Source organism: Pelophylax lessonae, assembly GCF_965119305.1.
Source record: "Pelophylax lessonae genome assembly, chromosome: 13".
In the NCBI taxonomy this organism is placed as follows: domain Eukaryota; kingdom Metazoa; phylum Chordata; class Amphibia; order Anura; family Ranidae; genus Pelophylax; species Pelophylax lessonae.
Genome location: NC_138780.1, coordinates 161,437,513 through 161,458,912, shown reverse-complemented (window position 1 = coordinate 161,458,912; position 21,400 = coordinate 161,437,513). Strand labels below are relative to the sequence as shown.

Genomic DNA, 21,400 nt, shown 5'->3' with positions numbered 1-21,400 from the left:
CAGGCTTTCAGGAAGACGGTGTCTAACATCCCTTATGCGGGGAATCACCTTTTTGGCTCCCTGGACGACTTGGTGAAGGGGGTCACTGGGGGTAGAAGCACTCTGCTGCCCCACGTGTCCAAGGGTAAGTTTTTCCGCGGTAAGCTGGACCCTTCCTTTAAACCTAACCAGGGGTCTTTTCGTGCCTTTAGGGCACATGACAAGGGCGAATCCTTCAAGGCCTCTGGCGGGCAAGTCTATAGCTGCTTACTCTGGCACGGCAGTCCCGTCCGCCATTCCGGACAGATGGGTTCAGGAACTCATTCGGTCGGGGTACAAGATCGAATTTCGATCGCGCCCAGCAGACAGATTCTTTCCCTCAAATCTTCATTGACCCCAGATCATTTCCACGATCTCCAAAGGGCGGCTCAGGTTCTCCTCGCCCAGGGGGTGATTGTCCCGGTGTCACATCGGGACAGGTTTTTGGGGTTTTTTTTACTTGAATCGGTTCACGGTGCCCTGAAAGGAGGGCAAGGTGTCCCATCTGGACCTAAAGTTTCTAAACCGCTTTGTGCGGGTTTAAGAATTCCGTATGCAATCCCTCTGGTCGGTGGTGGCCTCTCTGAGCCCGGGAGATTCCTGGCTTTAATCGACCTCAAGGCTGCGTTTCTACACATCCTTGTATTCGAGGGTCATCAGAGGTACCTCCGATTCGCAATCGCGGAGGAGCGCTATCAGTTCGTTGGGTTACCATTCGGTCTCGCTTCGGCTCCAAGGGTGTTTACCAAAGCTTTGGCTCCTGTTCTGGCCCTTTTGCGGGCGCGGGGGATCGCTATCCTTGGATATCTGGACGATCTCCTGTTAAGGTCGAGTTCCGGTTCAACTATGTTGTGCAATCTGTCAACCACGGTTCAGACGCTCCCGGAGTTCGGGTGGGCCATCAACTTTCAGAAGTCGACATTGCTCCCTTCTGTTCGTCTCCCTTATCTGGGAATGGTCCTGGACTCCGCCCATGCAAGAGTTTTCCTGCCGGAGGACATACTCCGGACTCTGCTGAACGAGGTCAGGTCCCTCAGGGACAACGAATCCTCCTCACTCAGGACCCGCATGCGATCCCTAGGATTGATAGTGTGAGTCTTCGAGGCGGTCCCATTTGCACAGTTTCACACGCGATCTCTGCAAGCGGAGATCCTAGCCAGGTGGGACAGGCATCCTCAGTCATTGTATAGGAGGATATCTTTGAGTCACTGGGTCAGAGCGGACCTTCTGTGGTGGCTCCAGTCTCCGGCTCTGACGGAAGGAAAATCCTTCCGGCCGTTGTTTTGAATTGTGTTCACCACGGTCGCCAGCCTGTTGGGCTGGGGTGGCGTTCTGGGCAAATTGTCTGCCCAGGGCACTTGGTTGGAGGAGGAATCCTCCCTACCGATACATGCCTGGGAACTGAGAACAATCAGGCGGTTTGCTCCGTTGGAGGGATCGTCTTCACCAGGAGTGCCCGGGCGGCCAAGGAAGTGGCCGAGATTTTGCCTTGGGCCGAGACGTGGGTCTCGGCGCTTTCAGCAGTTCACATTCCGGGTATAGAACACTGGCAGGCCAACTATCGGAGTCGCCAAATCCCAGACCAGGGGGAATGGTCCCTATACCCCGAGGTATTTTCAGATACTGTGTGCGCAATGGCGCACCTCCTCTAAACAACTTGGTGGAAAGGCTTGTGGGAAGAACACTCGATCCTCTGGCAGCCGTCTTGGATGCACTGGTGGTGCCTTGGAATCAGTTTGGCCTGATTTATGCCTTCCCCCCCGATCCAGTGTTCACGGTTCCTTCGCAGGTTGGTCTCGGAACCGAGGTTGGTGGTCCTGGGGGCCCAGACTGGCCACGTCGGTCTTGATACGCGGACGTCATGCAAATGGTCGTCGAGCCTCCCTGGCGGCTCCCCTTACGAGACGATTTGTTGTCTCGGGGGCTGTTCTTCCATCCTGCTTTACAGTCCCTGGCCTTGACGGCGTGACTGTTCAAAGCCAGATCTTGAGAGATCTGGGTCTCTTGTCGGAGGTCACTCCTAACTTGCTTAGAGCTAAGGAGGCCTCGTACGGTAAGATTTATTATCGTACCTGGAAGGCTTGCTTCGCCCGGTGGGACTTGCGGGGTTTCCATCCTCACTGCTTTTCGGTGGCAAGGGTGTTTGCCTTCCTGCCATCCCGTGTGAACCTACGTCTTGCACTGCTCACTGTTGAGGGTCAATTATCTGCGCTGGCCATTCTTTCCAGTGCCCTTTGGCGTCAAATTCTTTGATCCGCACCTTTACTCAAGGGGTGCGTCCTTTGGCCTCCTCGGTGGGCGCCCTTAACCCCTTGGGACTTGAATTTGGTTCTGTCGTTTTGCGACGTCTTCCCTTTGAGAACATCCGGGAGATTCCTCTGCTTGCACTGTCACGGAAAGTTGCCTTTCTGGTGGCGATCACATCTGCTTGCAGTGTCGGGGTTGGCGGTCCTATCTTGCCACTCCCCCCTACCTGGTGGTTCATAGGGATAAGGTATCTTGCGACCTCATCAATCCTTCTTTCCCAAGGTGGTGTCTGCTGTCCATCTCCATGAGGACATTGTTTTGCTTTCGCTATGTGCGAATCCTACGGATTTTTGCCTTGCATCCCTCAGATGTTGTCAGGGCGCACAGGGTTACCTGTCGTCTACTGAATCCTTCAGAAGGTCGGATTCTCTTTTTTGCCCTTCCTGAGGGTCTCGGAAGGGTATGGCTGCGTCTGCGGCAACCGTTCCTGTCTGGTTCAGACGGACGATTGTACAGGCTTATTTGCCTAGGGATCGGGTTCCGCCCTTCCCTGTCACGGCGCACTCTTTGGCGCGGAGGGTGCGTTTTGGGCCTTTTGCCATCAGGCATCGGTGTCATGGATGTGCAATGCGGTGACCTGGTTGTCCCTGCACACCTTTACAGAGTTTACTAACTTGATGTTTCGGCATTGGCAGATGCCTCCTTTGGCCGCAAAGTTCTGTGTGAGGCAGTACTTTGGGGGAGACATGGCGTTTTTTTCCCCCTTGGTTATTTTACCTTCCTGGGTTTGTTCGCTCCTGTTGAGCTTTCCTGTTACCCAGTGGGTTACATTTCTGGTTCAGATAAGGTTCCTTTATCTGCCCTTGGGTGTTTCGTTACCTTGAGTTGGTTGCGTTTCCCACCCCTCATGTCTACACTGCTTTGGGACATCCCATTGGTGAAGACTATATGAGGGGCGGCGACTGTCAGAGGACGTAAGAGAAAACTGAATTTTTGTAAGATCTTACTGTAAAATTCCTTTCTCTGAGTCCTCTGAGAGTCGCCGCCCCCGCCCCTCTTTTGGGGTTCATGGACTATCTACTGCTTGCTACCAAACTGAATTGGGAATGAGGCTAGTCGGCGGTATTGGATCAGAGGGACAGCCCCCTGTAGGTGTGTCTATGCAAAGTTTTGTGTTTTTAACAAAATCTTCTGCCTTGCTTACTCCTGTGGATAAGAGGTCAATACCCATTGGTGAAGACTATATGAGGGGCGGCGACTGTCAGAGGACTCCAAAGGAATTTTACGGTAAGATTTTTCAAAAATTAAGTTTTTCAGTCCTGAATACAATGCATTACAGGGCCCAATCAAATCCGACACTGTGGCAATAATAGTGCATCTCCTGCTGTGGGCACATGTTTCAATCAATATATATGCTGCAAATAATGATGCATCGCATACTAGCTCATTATGAAATACTTGCCTTACAACGAGCCCCCGCCGTGCCGCTCACTCACCTGTATGACGGGTGACATGTTCAGTCGCCTGTCTTCTGGGATCGCGGCATCCGGCCATCTGATTGGCCGGAGCCGCGGTGACGTCACTCCTGCGTGCGCCAGCGGCCATTCCTTCAGAGCGCATGCACCAGTGACGTCACTGGCTGCATGTAAGGTAAATATCTCCTAAACGGTGCATGTTTAGGAGATATTTACAGTACCTATAGGTAAGCCTTAATATAGGCTTACCTATAGGTAAAAGTTACAGAGGAGGGTTTACTTCCTCTTTAAAGTGGTTCTCTAAAGCCCAAACATTTTTTTTTTTTTTTTATCTTAATGCATTCCTTTCATTAAGGTAAAATGTTTATGCATTGTTTCTGTTGCACCCCCCGCTTTTACTTACCTGAGCCCTCATTTGATCCAGTGCTGTGCACGTCTGCAGCTCTTATCTCCCCTCACTTCTGTGTCTCACTGGCTTTGTTGGGGCACTGGGAGCCATTGGCCAATTGTTGTCAATCAAACCTAGTGACAAGGGAGCCGGGTACGGGGCCGAGTCCCGCTCTCTGTGTCAATGGACGCAGGAGTGGGGCTTGGGAGCAAGCATGCACAAATGCCCCCATGGGAAGCGGCTTTCCATGGGGGCACTGGACAGAGGAGAGGGGTACAGGATGCTGGTTGGGGACCCAAAAAGAGGAGGTTCGGAGCTTCTCTGTGCAATTCTATTGCACAGAGCAGGTAAGTATAGAGATGTTTTGTTTTTGTTTCCTTTTTATAATCAATTTAAATTCCTTTTCTCTTTAATTCGTTGATGTACACAGCTCCTGATTCTTCTTAAACATTGGGTTATGCTACCCCCTACAGGAGTAGGACACTAGGCAGGAAAAAGCTTGACTACGCCTATGGGGCAGCCCCAAGGGGTATACTCCCACTTCCTGCTATAGGTAGTTTTTTTTTCTGCCTAGTTAGGAGTAAGGACCTAGTTTCTTGCTGGGATCTCATGTCCTGGCAAATTTTTTCATTTTACATGGAATTTTGTTTCTCTTTTTATCATTTTTGTTCCTGTGAGAACTACAATCAAGTGCCAGACTGGGCGACGAACTGGATAATATAGATCCTTGGGGGGCCCCCCCAGTCTGATCAACGAGCAAGTGCAGACTGCAGCTCCGTGCTAGGTCAGCCGCAACATAGCCTCACTGTATGGGGGCTGGCCTGCAAGGTAAAGGTCCCGTGGGGATGCATACAAACTGGCTTCGGCTTGAGTCCCAGCATTAATCATCATTATCACTGCTTTAACGGCATGGCTGTTGAGGGGCAGATGTTGAGATATAGGGGTCTCTCTGTTGAAGGCTAGGAAGGCGACTTCGGGTAAGATTTATCAGCGTACGTGGAAATCGTACATTTCATGGTGTTAATCGCTAAAGCGGCACCCTCACTTGTTTTTCTATAGCTGGGGGTCTTGGCCCCTTTTACAAAAAGGGGTTGAGTGGCGGTTGGCCTTGGGCACTATCAAGGGCCAAGTGTCGGCTTTGGCTATTTGCTTCCAACTTCTGTTGGCTGCTAATGCCTTGATTGCATTTTTATTCAGGGATTCAGGGGGTGCATCATCTGGCTCCCCTGAGGATATCCCCATTGGCTTCGTAGGATCTCAATCTGGTTTTGTCTGTTCTTCAAAAGCCTCCTTTTGAGAACATTAGGGAGATTTCTCTGCTTTCCTTATCCAAGAAGGTTGCCTTTCTGGTGGTGATTACTTCTGCCCGCAGAGTGTCTGAGTTGGCGGCGCTGTCCTGTCCGCCTTATTTGGTGGTCCACAGAGCTAAAGTGGTACTCTGCCCTAATCAGTCTTTTCTGCCTAAGGTGGTATCTGATTTTCATTTAAATGAAGACATTGTGTTGACTTCACTCTGTCCTAAGCATCCCAAGAAAATTGCTTTGTACTCTCTGTATGTAGTTCGGGTGATCAGGGTTTACCTGACGGTCACTGAGTCTTTTAGGAAATCAGATGCTCTTTTTGTCCTTACTGAGGGATCTCGTAAAGGTTTGGCTGCGTTTGCTTTGGCTGCGTTTGCTGTGACTATATCCAGATGGATTAGGCAGACGGTTGTTCAGGCTTATTCAGTGAAGGGTCTGGTTCCTCCTATCCCTGTGAAGGCGCATTCTACTAGAGCGCTGAGTGCCTCTTGGGCTTTTCGCCATCAGGCCTCAGTAGTGCAAGTTTGTAAGGTGGCGACTTGGTCGTCTGTGCACACATTTACAAAATTCTACAAGGTAGATTTGTTGGCATTTTCGGATGCATCCTTTGGCCGCAAGGTTTTGCAGGCTGCTGTTTAAAGACACTCGTTTGTTCTCTTCAGAGGTTTTTTCTTCATGGGTGAGCTCCTGTTGTTCCTGGTTGAGCTTCATGTTACCCAGTTGGCTAAGTTTTGCTTTTGGAGTTTACGTTAACTATTTGGTTTGCGTTCTTCCCACCCCTCATGCCTACACTGCTTTGGGACTTTCCAATGGTCTAAGAAGCATATGAGCTGTGTCTGTCAATGGACGATAGAGAAAACTGGATTTTTGTAAGAACTTGCCACAAAATCCTTTTCTCTGAAGTCCATTGACAGACGCAGCACCCACCCCTCTGATATGGGGATGGTTCCTGTTTTCTTATCAATGCTTGCAAAGAAACTGGTATGTTGGAGCAGGGTGTGTGGGGTTATGCCTATATTGACATCCTCCGTAGGCGCGGTAAACTGTTTTTTTTTCCTGCCTAGTACTACTCCTCCTGTAGGGGGCAGCATAACCTAATGGTCTAAGAAGCATAAGAGCTGCGTCTGTCAATGGACTTCAGATAAAATTATTTTACGGTAAGTTCTTACAAAAATCCAGTTATTTCTGATAGTGTTCCATTTTACTAAAGTAATTTTGTTACTTCTTTATAATTAGAACTAACGGTCAAGAAGACCAACTCTAAAAGTCAAATTTTGAAGAATAGACCACAAAATGTCATGACGTGTCTGCTGAAACCGATGAGCGTAAAGCTTACCCCCTTAAACACCAGACAACAGATGAAAAAGAGATGTATGCAACATCTGGTTCGGTGTCCTGGCTTAAACTATGCTAATAGTCCCTCCAATCTTTCCTTAGGAAAGACAGATGCGGAGTATAAGAAATCCAAAGAGAAGAAAACGGGAAACAAGAAAGCCACTTCCAGTTTTTCACAAGACACAGAAGATTCTGAGGCTAGTTCTTTGACAGAAACCAGTAGGAAAGAAAGTAGGTCCTCTAGTGATTTTATCCCAGTCAGTGGGGATGAAAGCGAGTCCTCTGAGGATGATTACCTACCTCTCACTAGAAAAATAGAGAATAAGTCTAAAAAAGCTTCAAAATCAAAGAGTTTTAAAACTAGTATGCAACAGACTGTCAACCCTGCAAGACTTCAGAATCCTATGCGAGCCTCAGAGAGGTTGAAAAATAAAAACCGTTTGAGTAATGATCACGTAAAAGAAACGGAGAAGGAAACATTTTGTGATCAATATCCAAGTAGAAAACCATTATCTGGTTCTCCGGTGTCTTTGGCAAATACAACAGAAGCTTCTGAAGATGAAAGCCTTGCTGGGTCTAAGAGCCCACCGCACCTTCAGAAGTTGGTAAATCCTGATCTTTCTGAAACAAGTGGAACGCAGACATCTGGAACCGAGCAGCCAATAACTGATTCTGAGAAACCACCTGATTTCGAAAAGGTAGCTGTTTTATGCGAAAACACCAGCAAACGAGCTGTAAGGAAAAATAATAAAGCCGTTCCACAGAAGTCAAACAAGCAGAAGACAGAACCTGTTGAAACTTACCAGAATAGGAAAAGGTTGCCGTCTTATTCTTTAAAACCAAATAATTATTTAACAGATTCTCAGGACTCTGAAGAAGCAGAAGTAAGGATCTGCAGGCAAGTGTCTGACAGTCAGAAGAAATCAACCCTTTCCAAACTCTCTGGGGAAAGGAATTTTGTAGAGGAATCCTCCCATTCTGAAGAACTATCTAGTCCACCAAATAGTGTGAGGGGGAAACAAGGACATCTGAATTCCAAGCAAGATAATAAAAAAACTTCTCATTCTACTCCACCTTTGGATGACCTTGAGGAAGAAAGTTCACAATACAATGAGGCACGGACAGAGCCTTGTGACAAAGTAGCTGCTCCTAGAAAATCCCAGAACAATTTGGATTTTGAAGAGTCTGAAGTGGAAACTGTTTCTGAAAAGGTTTTGTCTAAAACTATGAAGTCAAATAATACATTGCTTTCTAAACCCAGCCCACGTAAAAGACGAAATGCTAATTCACAAAAATCTCAAAGACAGGCCATAGAGCAAGAGGACACTGAGAAGCACAAGAGGTCACATCCTAGAGCATGTCAAAGGAAAACAAATCTATGTGAAGAAACTTCAGAGTCTGAATTAGGCTTTGCAGAAGATGATGATGACAAAGAAGATTATTTGTCTGAGAAGGTGACCAAGACTAAAGCCAGAGGGAAGGCTACCAAACCAAGTAAGCAGTTGCAGAATCTTCAAAAACATCAGAAAACCTCGACAGGCAGCAGTGTATCAAGACCATCTACCAGATTAGTGCCTGACATTCAGAAGAAATCAACCCTTCCCAAACCCACTTGGGAAAGAAATCCTGTAGAGGAATCCTCTCATTCTAAAGAACTGTCTAGTCCACTAAATAGTGTGAGGGGGAAACAAGGACATCTGAATTCCAAGCAGGATAATAAAAAAACTTCTCATTCTACTCAACCTTTGGATGACATTGAGGAAGAGAGTTCACAAGATAATGAGGCATGGGCAGAGCCTTGTGACAAAGTAGCTGCTCCTAGAAAATCCCAAAGCAATTTGGATTTTGAAGAGTCTGAAGTGGAAACTATGAAGTCAAATAATAAAATATTGGTTTCTACACCCGGCCCACGTAAAAGACAAAATACTAATTCACAGAAATCTCAAAGACAGGCCATAGAGCAAGAGGACACTGAGAAGCACAGTACAAAAAAAAGACGCAAGCGGTCAAATCCTAGAGCATCTCAAAGGAAAACCAATCTGTGTGAAGAAACTTCAGGGTCTGAATTAGACTTTGATGACGACGAAGAGGATTATTTGTCTAAGAGGGAGACCAAGACTAAAGCCAGAGGGAAGGCTACCAAACCAAGTAAACAGTTGCAGAATCTTCAAAAACATCAGAAAACCTTGACAGGCAGCAGTGTATCAAGACCATCTACCAGATTAGTGCCTGACATTGAGAAGAAATCAACCCTTCCCAAACCCACTTGGGAAAATAATCCTGTAGATGAATCCTCTCATTCTGAAGAACTGTCTAGTCCACTAAATAGTGTGAGAGGGAAACAAGGACATCTGAATTCCAAGCAGGATAATAAAAAAACTTCTCATTCTACTCAACCTTTGGATGACCTTGAGGAAGAGAGTTCACAAGATAATGAGGCATGGGCAGAGCCTTGTGACAAAGTAGCTGCTCCTAGAAAATCCCAAAGCAATTTGGATTTTGAAGAGTCTGAAGTGGAAACTATAAAGTCAAATAATAAATTGGTTTCTACACCCGGCCCACGTAAAAGACAAAATACTAATTCACAGAAATCTCAAAGACAGGCCATAGAGCAAGAGGACACTGAGAAGCACAGTACAAAAAAAAATGGAAGCAAGCGGTCAAATCCTAGAGCATCTCAAAGGAAAACCAATCTGTGTGAAGAAACTTCAGGGTCTGAATTAGACTTTGATAACGACGAAGAGGATTATTTGCCTAAGAGGGAGACCAAGACTAAAGCCAGAGGGAAGGCTACCAAACCAAGTAATCAGTTGCAGAATCTTCAAAAACCTCAGGAAACCTTGACAGGCAGTAGTGCATCAAGACGATCTACCCGATTAAAGCCAGAACATCAACTAGCCCAGAACTCGTTTGCAGCATTGGCTCATCAGGAAAATTTGACAGAGAAAGAAGTAAAAAGACATTACAGGCAAGTATTAAAGCGGAGCTCTGGTTGTTTTTTGGTTTATTAAGTCAGCAGCTACAAAAACTGTAGCTGCTAACTTTTAATAAACACACTCACCTGTCCCACTATCCAGCGATGTGATCACCCGAGCGGGCTTCTCTCTCTGGCATTTTAACCGTGGCCACCAAGCTATGACAGATTGTGGCTTCAGAGCCAGGTGCCCACTGCGCATGCACTAGTCACTGGCCTAGACGATCTGAGCAGAAGTGGAAGGGGGTACGTGTCAAAACCACACAAAAAAAAGTTGCATTTGTAGAAGAGGAGGGGTATAGAGGCCTTAAAGCGGAACTTCCCCTTTTGGGGGGAGCTCCGCTTTAATATGCTAAATATTCTATCTGCTGCAGTTGAGGGAGGATTAGAACCTTTGTCTTGCTTTATTGCGGTCTGTGGCCTCCTCATAATAGCTGTGAATCCAGGAAAAGAAATTGGAGGGTTGTGGGATTCATTGGGTCAGGAATGCATGGACAGCAGTAGAATACCTTACAAGAAGTTCTGACCATTCTTCACTCAACTGAAGAATTATTGCGGTCTGTCCTTTTTGGAGGCCAAGAGAATGAGGTATAAGCTTAAAGTGGTTGTAAAGGCTCAAGTTTTTTTACCTTCATGCATTCTATGCATGAAGGTAAAAATTCTTCTGTGTGCAGCAGCCCCCCTAATACTTACCTGAGCACCATCTCAATCCAGCGATGTGCACAAGATCATAAGCTCCCCCGGGTCTGTTTCCGCCACGATCAGTGTGTGAATAGACACAAAACAGCGGCTTGGGCGCAAGCCTGCTCGGGTAGGAGAAAAGGACCAGGAACTCCAGTGGGGGACCTGAGAAGAGGAGGATCGGAGCTGCTCTGTGCAAAACCACTACACAGAGCAGGAAAGTATGACAAGTTTAATTCCTTCCTGCCCAACCTATATCCAAATGACGGTGGGTGGTGGTTTTAAATTGTTCTGACTGGATGTCCTATGACAGCCTTCAGAACAAGCCGCTTGTATGCGGTGATGCGGTGTGTCGCTTGGACACACCGCATCTCTGATCACCGTAAAGAGCCTATGACCTATCCAATCACAGCTGATCAAAGTGTAAATAGAAAGTGGCGGTTATCTGCATTCCTCTACCCACCTGCTGTCACCGGTTTTCCTGAGCAGGGGATCTGCACTGATAATCAGTGCATTGAATATTAATGAAGTCTCATCAGCGATGCCCATCAGTGCTGCCTATCGGTGCACTTAACCCCTTCCGGACCGGAAAGGATTTGCCCCCTTAATGACCAGGCCATTTTTTTGCGATTCGGCACTGCGTTACTTTAACGGACAATTTTGCGGTCGCCTGTGCGATTTTTTTTTTTTATTTATTTTTTATTTTTTTTTTTATTTTTTTGCGCTATAAATAAAAGTGCGACAATTCTGGAAAAAATAATTTACATTCTGCTATAAAACATTCCCCAAAAAAATTAAAAATCAAAATTTTTCATCCTTTTAGGCCAATTTATATTCTGCTACATATATTTGGTAAAAAAATCGCAATAAGTGTATTTTGATTGGTTTGCACAAAAGTTATCGCGTCTACATACTAGGGGAAAGATTTTTTTTTTTTTTTACTAGTAATGGTGGCGATCTGCGATTTTTAGTGGGACTGCTACATTGTGGCGGAAAGATCGGACCCCTAACTGACATTTTTGACACTTTGGGGGGACCAGGGATATTACTACAGTAATCAGTGCTAAAATATGCACTGTTACTGTAATAATGACACTGGCAGGGAAGGGGTTAACACAGTGGTGATCAAAGGGTTAAGTGTGAGCCTAGGGGAATGTTTTCTAACTGTATGGGGAGGGACTTGTGATATGACCACAGAGACCTATGATCCTATATAGAGGGATCACAGGTGCTCTGTGATCATTTCAGAGCGAACAACGGTCATCTGTGTTTCCAACATCTGACCGTCGTCCTCTCTCAGCAGGGAGCGATAGCAGGTTCCCGGTGGCAATCGGTGCAGTCAGCCCCGTGGATTGGCATCCCCGCTGCCTAGTGCGGGCGGGAGCGCGTTGACGGCGGCACGCGCTCGCTGCCACTACTGCTCCTGCAAACCGATGTACCCATACGTCGATGAGCCAGCCTGCTGCAGTATATATGTGTGGGCGGTTGGCAAGCGGTTAAAGCCTGCTGATCAGTGCTTCATATTAGTGCCTCTTCATCAGTGCAGCCTCATCAGAGCACATAAGTGAAGGAGAAAAATTACAGATTTACAACCTTTTTTTTTTTTTTTTTTTTTTTTTTTTTTAACAGAAACTAAGAAAAACTTTTTTTTTCTCTAAAGATTTTTGGTCTTTTTTCTTATGTTTAGCAAAAATAAACTTGGTGGGTGGTAATTAAATACCACCAAAAGAAAGCTCTGTTTCAAAAAATGATAAAAATGTTGTTTGGGCAAAGCATTGCATGACCACGCAAATGTCATTCAAAGTGTGACAGCGCTGAAAGCTGAAAATTATTTGGCCAGGAAAGGAGGTAAATGGTCCTGTATTGCAGTGGGTAAAAAAAAAAAATGTAATATCACTTTAAGCTTTGTAACAAAGTACCTGTTCTTTCTAGAAAATCCCAAAATAAGGATTTGGATTCAGAGTCTGACGTGAAAATGATTCTTGGAAAAGATGTGCACGAAACTGCCAAGCCAAAAAATAAATCATTGGTTTCTACTCCTGGACCACAGAAAAGACAAAATACTAGTTCCCTGGGATCTCAAAGAGGGATTATAGAGCAAGAGAACACGGAGAAGCACTTCACAAAAATAAAGGACACAAAGGAGTCAAATCCTAATGCATGTAAAAAGAAAAGCAGTCTAAGAGAAACTTCACAGTCTGAGTTAGACTTTGCTGGTGAAGAAGAAGATGACAAAGAGGACAATAAGCCTAAGAGGAAAGTCAAGACAAAAGTCAGCAAGAGGGCCACCAAACCAAGTCCTCCTTTACAGGTTCTCCAAAAACCTCAACAAAACGTGAGAGGCAACGTTGCATCAAGACCATCTACTCATTCCAATCCAGAACACCAACTGCCCCAGAACGCCTTTACAGCACTGGTTCGTCAGGAGGACTGGACAGAGAAAGAAACAAAAAGACTTTACAGGCAAGTAGTAATATACTTAATGTTGTATTACCCACAGCAGTTGGGGGGGGGGGGGGGGATTAGAACCTTGGTAATGTTATATTGCTGTCTGTGATGTCCCCTTCGCACCTGGAAAGCCAGGAAAATAATTGAATAATTGAGGGTATGGTGGTCAGTAAGTAGAAAACAGCAGTAGAAAACCTTACATAGGTTCTGGCCTTCTACACTCAGTGTATTGGATCTTAATGTACACTTGATGCTCAAATAACTCTGCTAATAAGTGCACTTTTGAATATTAATATACGCCAATTGCAATTAATCCCGGTGTGCTAAAAAGCACTGTTCTCAGCTCTTTTGTATAAGGTAATGGAGCGCGCTCAGCAGTACCCAGTAATACAGACACACAGGCTGTTATTCCATTGGATCCTTGATGGAATGTTCTGCCTAAAGCACTGAGCTTTGTTTATGGGACAACATAGTGATAACAGGAGGAAGTGATGGCTATACAACCTCAGCCAATCAGTTTTATATGTACAGTCACATGAGATAAGTTACTTGCATAGAATCAGCCAAAGACACACTTGTATACGTTCAAAATTACAATAGAAAGGGGAGTACACAATTGTGAACGAGCAGAAGAGCGTGCACGGCTTCCCCCCGTAGATTTTTAAAAATTCTACGCACCGCAGTTAACAGTGAAACCCACGTGTAGTGGAATTCGCGCCTAACACTACACAACGAAACCAGCGTGTAGAACTGGAACGCTGCTCTGATCAAACTCGTGCATGCACTCCCACCACTACTAGAGTGAATCCCACTCTGCAAGATTTAGAGAACAATTCCTAATAGGATGGTACTACTGTTCCCAGTATCTGCAGGGAAAGAGCCATGCTGTTTCCTCTATGGTGATCAGGCACAGTAGAAGGACATGAGCATGTATCCCTTCATAAAGGCAGATAAATATTAAAATTATATTGACTTCACAGAGCGAACAAACCTGCACATTATACAGGGGCCCCCGCTAGTGGTCATATCCTTGCTGCTTGATCCTTGAACTCCGCACTGCAATACACATAGATCTCTACCGGCATACAGATCCGTGCATAGCACATGGAGTGTTCGCCGGCAGAGATGTGTATGTAGAACGATTGCATCTACACATCTAAAGGAAGGTTTTCACTGCCAGTAGTCTTTCTCAATGCCGGTTTGCCCATACACGCTCTGATGAACGTATTGCAAGCAAACCGACAACAGGAGCCGGATCTGGGCGGCGGGCTTTGATATATAGATCCAGTGGACACACCAGCCGTCCAGCGAGCGCACGCAGACCTCAGCTCCGCGACAGGTCGGCCGCGACATAGTCCTACCTGACGTCTCGCCAGGTGGCATACGACCGGGTCTAGGCCTCAGTCGCAGCATTCCTATTGGCTGACAGCCCCCCCACTTCGGCAGAGAGGGGTTCTGTCAGGAAATGGCGCAAGCCGGTTCCCTGGTGGATTTTGGGGTGGATGCGGGCCCCTCCCTAGGACAGTTGGACCCTCACAAACCCGGGTTCCCCTCTGTCCTGTCACGCACCCCCCCCCCCCCCACCTGGCCCCCCCTCACTGCTGGGGCTACTGGAATGTTTGGAACTTCTCCCGGGGGCTGGGACCGTGCTTCAGGCCGCAGGTGGGGACAGGGAGGTGCGCCGCTGGCGACAGACGAACGACTGACCGTGCCGGGGGAGGGGTTACGTGTCACTCCAGGGCCCACCTTCCAATCAGTCCCGTCCATGAGGCTAGGTGGTCCCCACGAGGGTCCTCAGTAGCTCTGTAGGCCGCGCGGGGCCACCATTTTCTTGTAGCCCATGTGCTCTGCAAGACTCGGCAGCCATTTTGCTGTTGATTTCGAATTGGAATCACTGGCGGCCATGTTTTTGGAGTTCCTGGAGGCGTTTTTCTGGGTGAAGCCCCTCCCTATACCCTAATGCTGATTCTCAGATCTTTCTTTCTGGATCGAGATCGCCGCTGACACGTGCTGTGCAGACGTTCTGTGTCTCCTGGTTCATCTTTGCTGTACAGTGGTGAGTCTGAGGGGGTCTCTTTCTCTGCTGGGGGTCTTCAGTGCATTCTGCCTGACCTCTTGAGGGCGTTGTAGCGCGGTGGGACGTTTTTGAAAAAAAAAAAAAAAAAACGTTTTTTTTTTTTTTTTCAACTTTTTGCTGATGGGTTCCTTTGGTGCAACATGGACCCTGCAGAACATGTCCCCACCTGACCCCCCCCCCCCTCAAGGAGGCCGCAGGGCCCCCCGGATCCCAGCTGTGTCAATTGATGCACTTTCAGCGGTTCTGATATTGTTTGTGTCCTGAGTAGAGGTGGCCTTTAAAGGGCGAGTTGCCAAAGACGCCTTCTGTCTACCCCTGCCTCATCTTGTCAGAATGTTTATACTGCTCTGATATAACAGTGTCTATCTATACAAATAAGCAAAGATCTGGAAGTAGGAGATTCTGAACTTATTTCCACAAATCAACAAAATGCAAGATCGTTTTAAGTGACACTAAACTGAAGATAAGGATCATACAATTTCTGTGCAAAAATATATATATTTATTGAATACTTAAGTGCAAGATAAAATGTCAAAATATAATTGGTGATAAACACAAAGTAAGAATAAAATACAATGAAACAAATCACACAGGTAATATGAGAATAAAATCAAACAATTTTGTCTCAGAATAATAAAATGATCATAACCAAAGACTTTTAGAGGATGATTAATAGTCTACCAGGAAGACATAAAATATGACAACCAACATGACAGATGAGACACGTGACTTTTCTCTCATCCAACAGATGTTCAATTCCTATGTTTTAAATAAAGTTGCATGGATCAACATTGTTGCACCACGCCTAAAAAAAGTCCAAAATAGTTTTGGTAAAATATGTTTCTATTTAGTTAATCTACCATAAAGAATACATCACAACTGAACCATATACTAAAGCCAAAATTGCAATTTCAAGAAAAGAAAATTAAACCAATCATACTGCAGTTAGAATGGTCCCAAATTCAAATCTTGATACTAACCGTTTCAATGATGGATCAGTTAGGTGCATCTAATTAAAGCAAATCAAACTGTTTGTAGGAAAAATAGGAATATACTTTACCAGCCAAGTCTTATTATCTGAGATGTCACGCCGTCTTGGCTTACAGGGTCAAATGTCACCCTCAGTGTCTCATAGCATCTGACTTTTCTTACGATCTCTCCAGTCCTCTGTCCTTCCTCCCCCCCCCCCCCCCCCCCCTAGCTGACAAGAACCTTTTATGCCCCCAGCAGTGTGGGTGGGGATCTCATTATCGTATAAATTCTACGTCACTAGAAGGATCTGATTTCTATAATCAATGACTGCAATTAAAATGAAACAATCACTAGGGGCAGTATTGTATTACTCTTATATTCAGTATATAGAATATAACAATTAAACTTTGAACCTTATGTTGACAAAGAGCCTATAATCCCCGACCTTCTAGACCAGACTTCAGGCAAGGCCAAAAACAGTTTTATGATATTTTACCAATTACGAAAGTTTACTGAAATCTTTCTAACCTGCAGTGATGAGTCATCAAAATCAGTTAATGAAACAAAATATCATATTTAACCACTTACCGCATACTAACGTAGGTCTACGTCGGTAAACTTTGCGGTAGTGTACCGGGATGATGCCTCTAGCTAGAGGCACCATCCCGGTACCGTGGTTTAGAGCCGACGGTTGGCTTTCCGTCGGTACCGACCGATGCGGCTCGGGAGCCGCTCGATCGGTACCCGGGGGGGCGGGAGGGGACGTCCCCCTCCCGCCGCCTTCCGTGGCTTTGCCCGGGGCTCCCGTTCCACCGGGAGCCACGAGCACCCAGCCGGCACGTCCGCCGGCTGGATGGAGTCCCAATGAATGCCGGAAACGGCATCGATCGGGTCTCCGATGACGTAACCCGGAGGCGGCGTCCATGACGTCACTTCCGGGTTACTGTGCTGCAAAAGGCGGCAAATTTGAAAAACGGCTGTATGCAAAAATGCCGTTTTCGGCGTTTTGCATACAGGGAAGTGTAGTGGAGGGGTCTAGGGTCTTTTAGACCCTCGATCCCTCCATAAAGTGTACCTGTCACTACATATTGGTGTCACAAGGGATGTTTACATTGCTTGTGACAGCAATAAAAGTGATCAGATTTTTTTTTTTTTTTTTAAACTTTAATAAAGTTAAAAAAATAAATAAAATAAATGGGAAAAAAAAAAAAAATTTAGCCGCCCCCGTCACCGTTAGCTCGCGCACAAAAAAACGTATACGGAAGTCGAGCCGCAAATGAAATCGCTGTTCAAACCACACATGTGAGGTATCGCCGCGATCGCCAGAGCGTGAGCAATAATTAAAAAAAAAAGAGCTACACTCTAACTCAAAACTGGTAACCGTTAAATAAATTTAAAGCGTCGCAGATTGAGATCTCTATTGACCGTAGTTTGTCGCGATCCCACGGGGGGGCGCAATTTTAAACCGTAACATGTTGGGTATCTATTTACTCGGCGTGACATGTTCTTTCACAATATACAAAAAAATGGGCTAACTTTACTGTTTAGTATTTTTTAAAATTAGTGAAATGTGATTTTTCAAAAATTTTCCAAAAAAATGGCGCTTTAAAGACCGCTGCGCAAATACCGCGTGATAAAAAATATTACAATGACCGACATTTTATTCTCCAGAGTCTTTGCTAAAAAAATATATATAATGTTTGGGGGTTCTAAGTGGTTTTCTAGGAAAAAATACTGATTTAAACTTGTAAACAAAAAGTGTCCGAAATGGGGCTGGGGCTTAAGTGGTTAAAGTTTTCCTACACATCTATGTATGTTATTCATATATATTTACTTCATTGTTAATATTCTTTTACATAGGATTATAATATCTTTAAATCTTATTTTTTTAAATGGGTCTAAACACAATAAAAAATACTAACCAGGGTTTATGACTACCACACAGACAAGATTATCCTGGTATATCGTCAGCTAGACTTTTATCTTAAAGTTAAACAGACTATTTATTTATTACCTTAGGTCAACACAGCATGTCTGTTGAAACCTTTCTTGAATAAACACCTTTCCTAAAAGGAGGTTTGAACTTTTAGTGACCTACTACAACATGGATGCCACTGCTCAGCATTTCTATGTAAACCAAAATATGAAATATTTAATTTCTTCTCTTATTTAATCTCCCCAAATAAGCCTGACAATCTGATGTGTCAGATTCTGAGTCTGATTCAGCCACCGCAGACGCAGGTCTCCCTGCCGGGTCTACCACCTTGCGCCCTGTCTCCTCTGACAGTGAGGATGACATCTCTACCTCCGCCACCACGCAAGAAAAGGCGCTGGTGGACCCACTGGTTGTATCTGTGCGTGTGAACCTGAAAATGGAGGATGCAGTTTTGACTGAGGCAAAGGTTACATTTGGCACTCACAAGCCATCCAGAGCGGCAAAGGTTTTTCCCTTTCCCGCGTATTTTGACACGCAAAAAAAGAATGGGACCGCCCAAAGCCTTCCCCCTCGGGTGCCTAAGCGGGTTGCTAGACGCTATCCTTTTGAGGAGTCCCTTTATAAAGATGTGGACTGTACCACCTACGGTGGACCCTCCGGTCTCTAGACTAAATAAAGCTACCATGATCCCAGTGGAGGATTCCCTGTCCTTTAAGGATCTGGCGGATAGAAAAGCAGAGTCTGTGGCCCACAATATGTACTCCCTGGCGGGGTCTGCACTAAGATCGGTGTTTAGAGTTGCCCTTGTCTCACAAACATTGACTGAATGGGCTAAGTTACTACATTGTGACCTGGAGGGGAAACCTCTTCCTCTTGCCTTTTGAGGAGCTTTTGGACCAGCTGGTGTTGGGGCTGCAATTTGTTTGCGATGTCGCGCTGGATACTTCTCCCATATTGGGCCGACTATTGGTTTCGGCAGTGGTCCTCCGGTATATACTTTTGGCTAAAGTGCTGGTCTGCAGATCAGACCTCAAAGAAGGCCTTGACTGATCTACCTTTTCAAGGAGATTGCCTGTTTGGGGCTACCCTGGATGACATTATCAAAGGTCTCACAGGGGGTAAGAGTACCTTTCTTCCACAGGCTAACAAGGGTAAGGACCCTCCTTTTCAGCACACAAGAAGTTTTTTCGTCCCTTAGGGTCATTCGATAAGGCAAAGGCCTTCAAGACTCCCTTAGGTGGTTCCAAGCGACGCTGGTCTGGCAAACAAAAATCAGGTTTCTCCAGACCTGAGGACAGGACCGCTTCGGCCTTAAGTTGCGCCCTCATCTGTATCTGGGGTGGGGGGACGTCTTTGCTGTTTCCCGGACTTGTGGCTATCCCAAATACAAGACAAATGAGTTCACGAGGTCATACGGTCCAGTTACAAGATCGAGTTTCGATCCATTCCGTTGGTAAGGTTTTTCCCTTCCAATGTGAGAATGTCCCTGGATCGCTTACTGGCGCTCTTTGGGGCAGTACAGGACCTGGTGCAATAGGGATTAATACGTTTATGTATAATATGGTTCCTGCGCTATCGTGGATTCTCCCAGTCACCCTGATGCTGCACCACGAGAACTGATACTATAAAACAGTTGTATATGCCAATAATTTAAGGGGGTTGTAGTGCGCTTCTAGGTGTTACAATATGTTAAAGTGCTGATGTGTGATATCCAACTCAAAATAAATATACAAAAAATAAGGTGTACTGTTTTCCTATTCCAATTGTTCCAAAACCTTTACGAATCAATCTATGATTCTTATATTCTCTGAGGAAGTCACGTGATTCTGTGACGTAACGTGTAGGAACCCGGAAGTGACGTGCGATACGGGACACAGCTCCCGCGGCGTTGTTTGCACACTGGATACAGCTTTTTTATATGAAGAGATACCCAGCTAAGGAGATCGCACCACACAGGAGGCTTTTAAAGATCCCCCATAGACAAGACAATATCGGGAAGGAACATAGGATCCCCTTGGAAAGATCCGCTGCTATCAGATACTGCGCTGGAACAAAGAAGGATAAGGAACCATCAGCCACCCAGATATATAATACAGGCATATTATACTTCAAGTTGAGGTGAGAATTTAGCACGCCTAGAAGTGTATTCACGGCACAAGGTGGAGGAAAAAAAGCTATATCACCGTTTTTCTATCGTATTGTTTTTTTTATATACTGTTTAATATCAAGCTACTTGGTGCAGTCCTGTTTCTCTGAGAACTGTTGTAAATGCAACGGTTGGACTGAACACTTTATTTAAGTGTATTTGCCGATTGATACACATTTGATATATTGTTTTATATTGTTGGAATTTTATATATTTTTACATCAATAATTTTTATTGGATGCACAGAGCACTTTCTTTTAAGAAGCACCTTTAAGAAGCACTATATCACCTTTTATTAGTAATAATTATTCACACAGGCACTTTATAAATTATATGTATAAGAATCCTAGATTTGTAAAGGTTTTGGAACAATTGGAATAGGAAAACAGTACACCTTATTTTTTGTATATTTATTTTGAGTTGGGTATCACACATCAGCACTTTAACATATTGTAACACCTAGAAGCGCACTACAACCCCCTTAAATAATAGGGATAAATAGTTCTGGTTCCCTGTGCGGAAAGTTTTCAGGGCTTTTATTCAAACCTGTTCACGGTTCACAGGAAGAAGGCAAGGTGTGAGTCCAATCCTGGACCTGAAGGCACTGAATTGCTTTGTGCGAGTTCAAAAATTCAAGATGGAATCTGTTCGCACGGTGATGGCCTCCCTACATCAGGGGGCTTTCCTGGCCTCCATAGACATCAAAGATGCCTACCTTCACATCCCAATCTGTGCAGTACACCCAACGGTTTCTCTGTTTTGCAGTGGTAGAAGATCTCTATCAGTTTATGGTGTTACCCTTTGGTCTCGCCTCTGCTCCTCGGGTCTTCACAAAGTTGTTGGCTCTGGTCCCGGTGCTGTTTCGGCAGTGGGGGATATCTGTCCTGGGTTACCTGGACGATCCGCTTCTATGTGCGGAGTGATGGTGCTGGTGATGAATTTGGAAATCATAGTGAGAACTCTGGAGGCGTTTGGGTGGATTCTGAACCTTCAGAAGTCGTCCCTGGTCCCTTACATGAGACTGGACTATCTGGGCCTGACTTTGGACTCGTCCTCAGCCAGGGTGTTTCTTTCTCTGGAAAAACTCCAGACTGCGGTCCAGCTGTTGCTGTCCAGCAAATAGTCCTCCCTTTGGACCTGTATGAGAGTTCTAGGACTGATGGTGTCCTTCAAGGTGGTCCTCTTCGCTCAATTCCACACAAGGATCCTCCAGAAGGAAATCCTCAAATGGAACAAGAATCCAAATTCCCTGGAAAATCAGATCCACCTGAGCCAGGTGACCAGGGAGTCCCTGATATGGTGGTTTTGGCCCCTGAGGCTTAAGCAAGGGAAATCCGTCCTCCCTATACATTGGACAATTGTCACCATGGATGGCAGTCTGTCTGGGTGGGGAGGGGTTTTC

General features: G+C 45.5%; 2 protein-coding genes across 2 annotated transcripts in view; both read left to right on the top strand.

The window, feature by feature from the left end:
- Positions 1–21,400, top strand: part of MIS18BP1 (MIS18 binding protein 1) — a 203,762-nt gene that overhangs the window by 102,168 nt on the left and 80,194 nt on the right. Inside the window, exons 9-11 of the mRNA XM_082274974.1 lie at positions 6,666–7,676; positions 8,991–9,639; positions 12,352–12,882. Coding sequence (XP_082131100.1) covers positions 6,666–7,676; positions 8,991–9,639; positions 12,352–12,882 — 2,191 coding nt within the window. The remainder of the gene's footprint in view (positions 1–6,665; positions 7,677–8,990; positions 9,640–12,351; positions 12,883–21,400) is intronic.
- Positions 7,991–8,983, top strand: LOC309569861 (uncharacterized protein; the record flags this gene model as incomplete). The annotated part of the gene is made up of 1 exon (XM_082275853.1): positions 7,991–8,983. A coding segment is annotated over one exon (993 nt), but the record flags the coding sequence as incomplete, so codon positions are not given.